This window comes from Manacus vitellinus, unplaced genomic scaffold (assembly GCF_001715985.3).
Source record: "Manacus vitellinus isolate BGI_N305 unplaced genomic scaffold, ASM171598v3 scaffold_5_pilon, whole genome shotgun sequence".
Classification (NCBI taxonomy): domain Eukaryota; kingdom Metazoa; phylum Chordata; class Aves; order Passeriformes; family Pipridae; genus Manacus; species Manacus vitellinus.
In genome coordinates, this window is record NW_021940682.1 from 17,848,828 (window position 1) to 17,858,307 (window position 9,480).

The following is a 9,480-nucleotide window of genomic DNA, read 5'->3' on the forward strand; positions in this document are numbered from 1 at the left end:
CTTCAGACAGAGGAGATCTCGTTTTTGTGTAGCAGCTCAAAGGGTTTTGTGGTTGGGCCTGGAAGCTGTGTTCCCACCGTGTCCCCCACTGGGGGGGTTCCCCAGGCCCTGTGGGAGTGGGCTTTGCACTCTGCTGCCCCTGGGGAAGGTGGTGGGGTTTTGGGAGCAGTGTGGAATTCCCCAGCCAAACCATACCAAGGCCATATGGTTTAATGTATTATTTATTGACAAGGTGGAGGCTGGGGCAGTGGGAAAGGGGAGGCTGGGGAGGGAAAGGGGCTGCTGGGCTTTACTGGCAGCACCGGGCTGGTGCTTTGAGTCCATTGCTCTTCCCCCCACCTGCTCACTGCAGCTAGGTTCGGGGTGCCTGGCCCAAGCAGGATGTGTTTCCAGTCTGTCCAGCATTGGCCCCTGTCCCTTGAGCAGGGTACTGCTCTGTCAGTGTGCTCCCAGCTCAGCCTCTTCATGGGGCTGGCTGAGAATGGCTGAAACTCGTTGCCTGGATGAGACCCCAATGCCTCCTCGATGGTGAAGTGCAGCCAGCAGTCGCCATCCCTGGAGGGGAGGAAGGACGGCGCATCTCCCCCTCTGGCCAGCGTCGCAGTTTATGCAGTTTACGTAGGTCCTACGATGCTTTGCTCTAGTGGGCTGCCCTCGGGGGCAGCAACACCCAGGTGAGGGGGCAGCCCCAGCCCCTGGCAGTGCTGGTCGTCAGACGGTGACCTCAGTCTTGCTGTTGGTGGCGAGGTGCCGGGGGTGCTGGCTGTACAGTGGGGTGGAGGAGCCGAAGGCCTCAGGTGGCCCCTCGGGGCGCAGGGTGGCCAGGCCCGGCCGGTGGGGGCCGCGATGGGGGGCCCCCTCCCAGCCCCCTGGGAAGACCAGGCTCCCTGGCAGCTTGGGGCCCTTGGCCTTGGGCAGGGGGCAGCCCTTGGGCAGCACTGGTGTCTCGGTGGGTGGGAAGGGCAGTGTGCTGGCAGGGGGTGTCTCCAGCCCCCCGAATCGCCTGTAGAAGTCCTCGGAGGCGCTCTCTGTGGGGACAGGGGTGGGGTGTCACCCCTGCAGGGACACCCACTTCTGCTGGTTTGGGGGGACCAGGGAGGGTGCACTGGTTGGGAAGGCTGGGATGGGGCTATATCCTGGGTACTGATTGGCTGGGGACTGGGGGGGGATCTCAGCAATGAACTTGCTGGGGAGTGCGGTGTGTCCGTGTGGATCCTGAGGTCTGATGGGGTGGGCAGTGCTTCAGGTCTATGTGGGATCCTGGGTGACTGGCTGGGAAGTGCACTGGATCCATGGGAGACCCTAGACACTGACTGACTGGGCAGCACAGCAGGCTGGTGGAACAGTGGAGGAGCCACAGAGTTTCTGCTATGAGCAGCCACCCCAGGAGCCCTGGGAAACTGGGAGGCTTGTCCTGTCCATGCTCCCCTGTGAGCCCCATGCCCCTCCCCACTCGTCTTGCTGGGTCCCCCTGCCACCATCCCACCCCACACGGCAGCAGCACTCACCTCCAACCTTGAGGGTGGTGTAGGAAGTGTAGTCTGAGGCTGACAGGGCCAGGCTGCTGGCCAGCGGCAGACGCTTGCCGTGGCTGTGGGGCCGCCCCAGTGAGGGAGCAATGGCCACCGCATTGTTCAAGGGTGGCTTGTCTGGAGGGGCAGAGGCAGGTGGGGGCTCAGCCACAGGCTGTACCCTCCTGCTGCCTTTATCCACCCAAGGGAACTTATTTTTCCCCACCACACTAGCACCTTACCTGTGCTGTTTCTGGGGGGCCCCCGGGCCAGCCCCTCGCCCAGTGGGACCTGCACACCCCCCACGAGGCTGTCCATGTTCTCAGAGGGGCTCTGGCCTGGCTGCTTCAGCAGATCTGTCAGTGTCCTGGGAAAGGGATGAAAGGGCTGTTAGAGCAATACGCTGTTCCCTGGGTCCCCTAATGCATCCCGGCCCTGAATCGTGCTCTTTGGAGGCAGAGCCGGGCAGCCTGGGGCTAGGAAATGGCTGCCGGGAGCCAGGATGCACCCAGGGTCCTAACCCAGCTTTTTCAGGTGGGCTAGTGAGCCCCACCTGAACAGTTAATTGGGATCAGACTGGGGCTGAGCCCTCCCAGAGCCAGGGTTGTCAGTGGGTGAGGGTGGTGAGGGAGATGCACGGCTTGGAGTGGGGTTCAAGGGTCTGATGCACTGAGACAGAGGAACCTGATCTGATGGCAGCTGGAGCAACACTTTGGGGATGCTCCTCTGGAGTGAGAGCCTGGTATACATGGGGAGAGGAAGCAACACCTCCACTCAAGTCCCTTTGAAACATAGAAGACCCTGAGGAAGGGATTAGAGAGGCCACTTGCACCCCTTCGGGGAAGGGGATGAACTAGCGGCAGCCTCTGGTGCGGGCACTGTCTGTGCATAACACCCTCCTTGTAAGTAACAGCATTAAACATTAAACACCATTACATAAGATAGAGCCCTATTTCGTTTAACATTCATGGACGGAGATGCTGCAGTCCCACCACAGTGTGCTGGCAATGTGAGAGCGAGGCATGCTGGCCATGCCAGAGTGGGGTACAGCAGTGGTGCCAGAGTGGGGCACACCAGTGATGCCAGAGAAAAATACACCAGCAGTGATAGAGGGAGCACAGCAGCAGTGCCAGAGCAGGGCATACCCACCTGCCACTGCAGCCTTTGGCAGCAAGTCCCAGGACAGGTTGGGATGCTCCTGCTGGTGTGGGACTTTGTAATGAGAAGACGTGTCATTGCCCCTGCCTTGACCATCCCTGGGTGACTGCAAGAGTGCAGGGGTGTCCACTTGGGGCTTTTTTTGGCTCCCTAATCCCCAGCTCACTGTCAGTGTGCCTCGCGCCTCGAAGGCTCTGGCTGGCTCATAGACGCACACTGGGAGCTGTGGCAGGAGCTGACGGTTAGCAAGTGGTTGGATGATAAAACAGCAGATTAAACTCAACGTGCATAAATGCAAATGGGAGAGGAAGCGGGGAATAATCCTGACTTGGTAGATGTGTCAGCTCATGGCACCAGAGTGCTCAAAAACCTAGAGAATGTGGTACAGGGAATTTCCAGGAAAGGCAGTGAGAACAAGGGGGAAATCAACGTGTTGTGCCCAGGGGTGTGTATGCTTGTGGGGCCCCTCATTTTCCCTCCCAGTTTGGCTCCAGTCAGTATCACAGGGCGATGGCAAGAGCAAAGCTACAAGGGAAGGTCACTTGCCCTTTGGGTTAATTTCACATCATTCTTGGGAAGCTTGGGGTAGCAACCCCTCTGGGATCACTTCATCTCCAAATGGGCCAAGAGGACAGTCATGGAGCAGAACAAATTGAAATGAGGGAGGAACAAACCCTGGCAGCTGACAGCTGGAAGGCAGCTTGGTGGAAAAGGATTAGGGGATCCTGGTGGACACCAAGTTGACTATGAGCCAGCAGCGTGCCCTTGGGACAAAGGCGCTTCATGGTGTCCTGGGCTGCATTAGGCAAAGTGTTGCCAGTAGGTCTGAGGAGGGTGATCCTTCCCCTCTACCCGGCACTGGTGAGGCCACACCTGAAGTACTGGCTCCAGCTCTGGGCTCCTAAGTACAAGCTAGACATGGACATAAGGGAGAGAGTCCAGGGAAGGGCCATGGGATTGGAGCATCTTTTATATGAGGAGAGGATGAGAGAGCTGGGACTGTTCAACCCAGAGAAGAGAAGGCTCTGGGGGATCTTATCAATGTAGGTGAGTATCTGAAGGGAGGGTGCAACAAGGACAGTGCCAGGCTGACAAGAGATGACAGGGGCAAAAGAAACACAGGAAATGCTGTTTAAACAGAGGAAACAACCTTTTTTCCTGCAAGAGTAGTTAAGCACTTGACCAGGCTGCCTGAGGAGGCTGTGCCACCTCCATCCTGCAGCTATTCAAATCCTGCACCTCCCCAGGTCCCCTCCTGCAGTGGACTGACTCAACTAGGGTCCAGGCCAGGCCCAAAGAAACTCTGGGCACATGCATGGGTGGGCAGTGGGCTATGCCCAGGCAGGGCAGGGGGGAGGCAGGTCCCCCAAGGCCATGGGTGTAGGCTGTCAACACAGGGAGCTGCTGCCCTGTCAGCTCCCACCTTCCCCGGGGTGCACTGCACGCTGGCCCCCTCCCCACTGGATGCTGCCTGCTCTTGCCTGTCCCCAGGGCCAGCGCTCAAACAGGATTGTTTCAATGGGAAGTTCAATGCGATTTGACCTATTTTTTAAATTATTTTTTCTTTTCCTCGGGTCTATTTATGAAGCTTGAGCAATCCTTTATCTCTGACTTCCTCTCCAGATAAATCCGTCAATGCTCTTTCTCATAAACCTGCCCTCTGTGCTGACCACCCAGGGCATGCAGATAATAACAATTAACAACAGCACGAGCAGCTCTTAATGAGCTACTCTGCCATGGTGACAAACGTTCATGAGCCCTCAGCACCAGCAACACCCAGATTCACCCTGCCCTTGCACCAGAAGTGGTGCCATAGGCTATGGGTGCCAGCAGGTCTCTCTGGGGCTGCACGCCCTCCCTGGCTCATCCCCAGGTGGTGCAGTGCAGGGGAGGTGGACACAGAGGGTGACACCATCCTGAGGAGCTGCTGTCTCACCCAACAGGGTTTTGGGGGTTTTATGAGCCTCAGTCTGGTCCTGTGGCTGGAGAGCTTGGGGAAGCTCAGGCCACATCTCCCTAGGTCACCTGGTGGTCTGTGGCACCAAAATGGCTCTGGGGTGCAGGTGGAGGAAGGGAGCGGAGAGCAGATGTGGCTTTAGAACTACACTGCTTGTCTGCAAAAAGCACAAACGAACAGCACCACTGAGGCCTCCATCCACCACCATAGCCACAGATGTGGAGTACGTGAGGCCATGTGTGAGGGTCGCCGGCCACCCAGCTTGCCTGAGCACAGCGTCAACTTGGTGGGCATGCAGCCACCTCCATGGCAAGCCTAGTTCTGCCAATGGGTACAACAAAGATGCCCCAAACCATCTTGTTGCGAGCCCTGAGACCAAGCACAGAGGCAGAGCCAGGAGCAGTGAAGACAGAGGCCAAGAGAGCTCCATGGCAGGAGCCATGCATGCAGCACTCAGTGCTCCTGAGCCATCCCCAGGGGAGGTTCCCGTGTGGGAGCAGGACCCAGGATCTGGCAGAACACCCCAGTCCAGGGGCTGACCCACTTTTGGGAGGCCCAAGCCCCACACCTGGCAAGCCCAACAGGAGAGACGCTGCAAGTCCCTGCAAGGGGACAGGGAGCGAAGTGAGGAGACGAGCGCAGCCTGCAGAAGAGAGGACAGATGATGGAGTGATGGATGAAGTGATGTTGCCCTGAGCTGGAGTGAACCCCTGGAAGGGACGCAGAAGGTGGCAGCCACTGGACGAGCAGGGTGATGAGGTTTGGAGCAGAGGTGCAGCATTGCAGGAGACACACAGCACATCACAGCTGCAGGCGGGCTGGCATCCCAGCCGGCCACCCCACCTCCATGCCCAGTGAGAGAGTAATCCTCACCTCCTGAGGTGGGGACATTTCCCACGGCTTATGGTGTGTCTGCTCAGGGCAAGAGGTGCCCATCTATGCAACTGAGCAGAATGGACACCGTGGGACACCTGCGCAGTGGGGCTGGGACTCTTAGGGATGCTCAGGAAGGCGTAGGGTGTAGCAAGGTGTCTTTGCAAAACTGGAGTTGCAGCGTGGAGTAATGGAGCTTGGGCAAAGAATTGAGTGGTGGAAGTGAGCCTCCCTAGAGTTCAGTCTAGGAACAGGGCTCCAGGTCTCCCTCCCTGCTGAGCTGGATCCCCTCTCATCCCCCAAAGAGCCAGGGCAGCACACCATGCCGCCTGCAAACACTTTTTGTAGGTCTTCGCCACCACATGCTACCATTGGCATTGACTGATTGACTGCAGGCATGGCCATGGACTTAAGCATTGTCAGAGAAATACCCAGTGCAGTTGGATGTACACTGGGGCCAAGTTTGGGGAACCCCAAATAGCATGGGGAGACCTAAAGAGTGAAAAGCCAGCACTGCACACTCACCTACTGCAGCTGTCAGGGCACCTGCTCCTGATGGCTGTTTTGCCCCTCTCCAGAATCCTCACTACTCCCCAGGGGCCTACTCTTTGCCCAACTCTTGCCGTAGGGATGTCCGCCCCAGCTATAATCTTGCAATCCCCTCCCAGGAGGTTTTTGGGAGAGGTCTGGGGCACGTGCCTGCTCTCGTGCAATGGGCACAAACAAATCCTTGTAGCCCCCAAGGACCCAACGTCCCCGGAGATCCGGGGACTGAAGAAAAACAGAGGCAGGTGTTCTTGACTCAACACAGGGTTTGGCCAGGCTAAGCGAGTGCTGGGGATGGATGCCAAACGTGAGCTGAGCAGGAAGGAGAGGGGAGTGCAGGAGCTGCCATAAGGCCCTGCAGGAGGAAGGCGGATGAGGAGGGGAGGACAAATCAGGTAGCTGCAGTCACTAGAGCACCCACTTCCCTGGGTAGACCAGTACCCAAATCTGTGAGGAGATGTTGGAGGTGGCCAAGGCGTGAGGGTCTCAGGACAAGCTGGATACAGACTCAGGTGTCTCCATGAGGGAGGAGCTAGTGGACTTCCTGCACCTGGTCACTCTTCCTGGATTTGGACCAGGACCAGAACCATGACAAACAACATCTGGAGGTGCAGAAGTAGTTGACCTTTCCCCCCAAGAGAGAAACCTTGGGGTGGGAGCCAGCAGCGGTGGGAGCCACCCAGGGCAGCACACAGTGCTCCCCAGGAACGGAAAAAACCCTGGTGGGAGGGAGGGAGGGATAGGAATGGAAACCAAGACGACCGTGCAACAGGGAGCTGGCCCAAGGCCATGATGCGGTGCCCAAGGAGCAAATGAGAAGCTCCTACCTGAGGCGCCGGGAGAGAGGCGTGGTGGTACTGCCCACCCCTTGGGCCATGCGTGGGTACAGGGACAAGGCAGGTAGAAATAGCCCTGCTCTCTCAGAGACACCAAGACAAAATGTATTGTGCCAGATCCCCAGGCTCACAATGGAATGGAGGTGACAGTGTCCCCTTTTTTGGATGCCTATGCCATGTACCCAGCCTCTGGCACTGTCTCCATCAGCCCAGCACCAGGGAGGTCATGTCAGCCTGGTGCCTTGCCTGGTTCCTGGGGCTCTGCACCTGATGCACCACTCCTGCCCTGCCAGGGCTTGCCAGTCACCAACCCTGTGGAACCGAAGGCGCTTATGGCTTACACAGAAGGACACAGGTCATGGAAGATGGCAAGACCTCTCCTGACTCCGGTGATGAAGGTGCCCTTCTGATTTTGTCCCACAAAGGTGCACGAGAAAAACTCGCCTTCATGGAAGATGGCAAGACCTCTCCTGACTCTGGTGATGAATGTGCCCTTCTGATTTTGTCCCACAAAGGTGCGTGAGGAAAACTCGCCTTCTCCCAATCTATATGCTAGTGCCCAAAAGATCTGCAGCTTCAGGGAAAACAGGCACCTATCGGGAAAATTCAGGCTTGTATGAGCAAGAAGGAGATTCTGTGCTCTGACAGCACAGAATTGAGGCTACACACAGAAAAACAGCCCACAGTGAGTGGCAGCAGTTGCACCAGTGTGTCTGGTGATGGGAGAAGGCAAGACCCCATGGCAGGGCATGAGGACCCAGGTCTGGGTGTCCCAGGGTCTGACCCCTCCCTAAGCACAGTATCTCATTCCCGGGAGGTGGGGGGGGAACGACCAAAAAAAGACGCGGAGGCAGGCGAGTGGAAGGGGAGTCAGGAGGCTGGCGGAGGCCGTATTGATCCTGTCAAGGTGCCAGCGCTTCCTCAGGCAACGCGGGGGGAGGTGCGGGCACGCAGCAGCACACAGCCAGGCTCCCTGCCAAGGAGGGGGCACAGCACGGATCCCCCCAAAACTGCCTCGCATGTCTCAGGAGGGTCCTGTGACCCTCCTCCAAGCAAGGGTGGCCAGCCTCTGCTCCCCTGGGTGGGCGGAAGAATTAGGGTGGATCTGGGGATAGAGTGCAGTGGGTTCGGATGTGGGGCGCAGCACCCAGTGGCTGCCCAAGTCCTAAACAGGCAGGGAAAAAAGGGTGCTCCAGGGGAAGGAGAGAGAGTGTCCATGCTGGGGGTTGCGATCAGGGCGGCTCCCTAATGATCCCAGTGATCATCATTTCCTCCAGCCCTGTTTTTTCTTTTTTTAAAAGCTAAAATCCCTAAACAAAATGGCATGAAAAGGGGTTTCTCTCCAGACTCTATGTCCTCACTGGGAAGGTGCAAAGTATAGCCCCAAAACGGGGAGAGAAGCGTGTATCAAGTAGGAAGAGAGGAAGATGTACCGACAGCCACAGCAGCAGGACAGGAGTTGGGAGAGACACAGGGGGTCCCCAATGCCAAAATGTGCCTGACACCTTGACCTTCCCCCTGCCAGTCCTGTGCTCAGCCCCAGGAGTGGGCTGAAAAACCAGGGGCTGGAGCCACAGGATATGGGGTCCAGGAAGAGACTGCCCAACTTTCTGCTGGAGAGTGAGCTCCAAGGAGTGTGGACTCCCCCCCACAAGGGTGATGTCCCACTCTGGTGCACAGAAGCAGACAGCAGGGCACACCCATGCATACACACACCAGCTGGTGCAGCAGCCACAGAGGAGCTATCTTTGCCACCTCCTCTCCCCCTGCACTGCCAGCGAGGCTGAGACCAAGGGGACTGCAGTCCAGAGTCATCCCAAACATAGTCAGACCACAGTCTCACCTTCCATGGACATTGGAAACCACAGATTTGCTTTGGGGGGGAAAGCCGCATCCTGTAGTTCTCATGTCACCCACCCCACTGGCTGGTGGGTTGGCACTCCTGAGTCAGGGACATGCCTCCACAAGAGATGGAGCAGATCATTTTGGGAGGGGATGGGTGTACGACCACCCCTACTTGTGGAGGCTGTCCTGGCTAGCAGCCCCCCCTGCCAGGACAGGTTGGGGAGCTGCAGTCAACCCACCCCCTGGTGTCTCAGCATGCCAGGACAGGGGGTTTGGGGATCACCTCACTGTCTTGGCAGTCCTAAGGTGAAGCCAGGGCTCATCCTACGCAGCGGGCTGGGAACATGAGCTGGCACTCATGGGGAAACCGAGTGGGGCAGGTGGGGGTATCGGACCCCTTTACCTGGAGACGGTCATCTCTGTCTGGGGACCCTGTGCCTTCTCCAGGCCCAGCTTGGTGAAGATGCCCACCAGCACCATGATGGCCACCACGCCACAGATGATGTAGACGATCATGTTGGTCTTGTCACGAGTGGGGTCCTCGGGGGTCTCGTCCACCCGGGCAGGTGGCTGGCCCGTGTTGACCCAGTTGGGGGTGTCGTAGTTGGAGCAGCCACTCTGGTCCAGCCGCCTGGGCTTGAACTGACAGCAGAAGCGGTACCCGCAGGTCCCGCAGCAGTACTGGTAGATGCCGGCGTTGCAGTTGAACGGCGGGTCCCACTGCCCCATCACGTCGTAGTACCCACGGCAGCGG

The 9,480-nt window shown here is 58.0% G+C and overlaps 1 protein-coding gene across 1 annotated transcript; it reads right to left on the reverse strand.

Annotated features, from left to right (window-relative positions):
- Positions 1–615: 615 nt before the first annotated feature.
- Positions 616–9,473, reverse strand: SHISA8 (shisa family member 8; the record flags this gene model as incomplete). The annotated part of the gene is made up of 4 exons (XM_029963592.1): positions 616–1,028; positions 1,509–1,649; positions 1,754–1,878; positions 9,130–9,473. Coding segments are annotated over 4 exons (927 nt in total), but the record flags the coding sequence as incomplete, so codon positions are not given.
- Between the last annotated feature and the right edge of the window lie 7 nt (positions 9,474–9,480).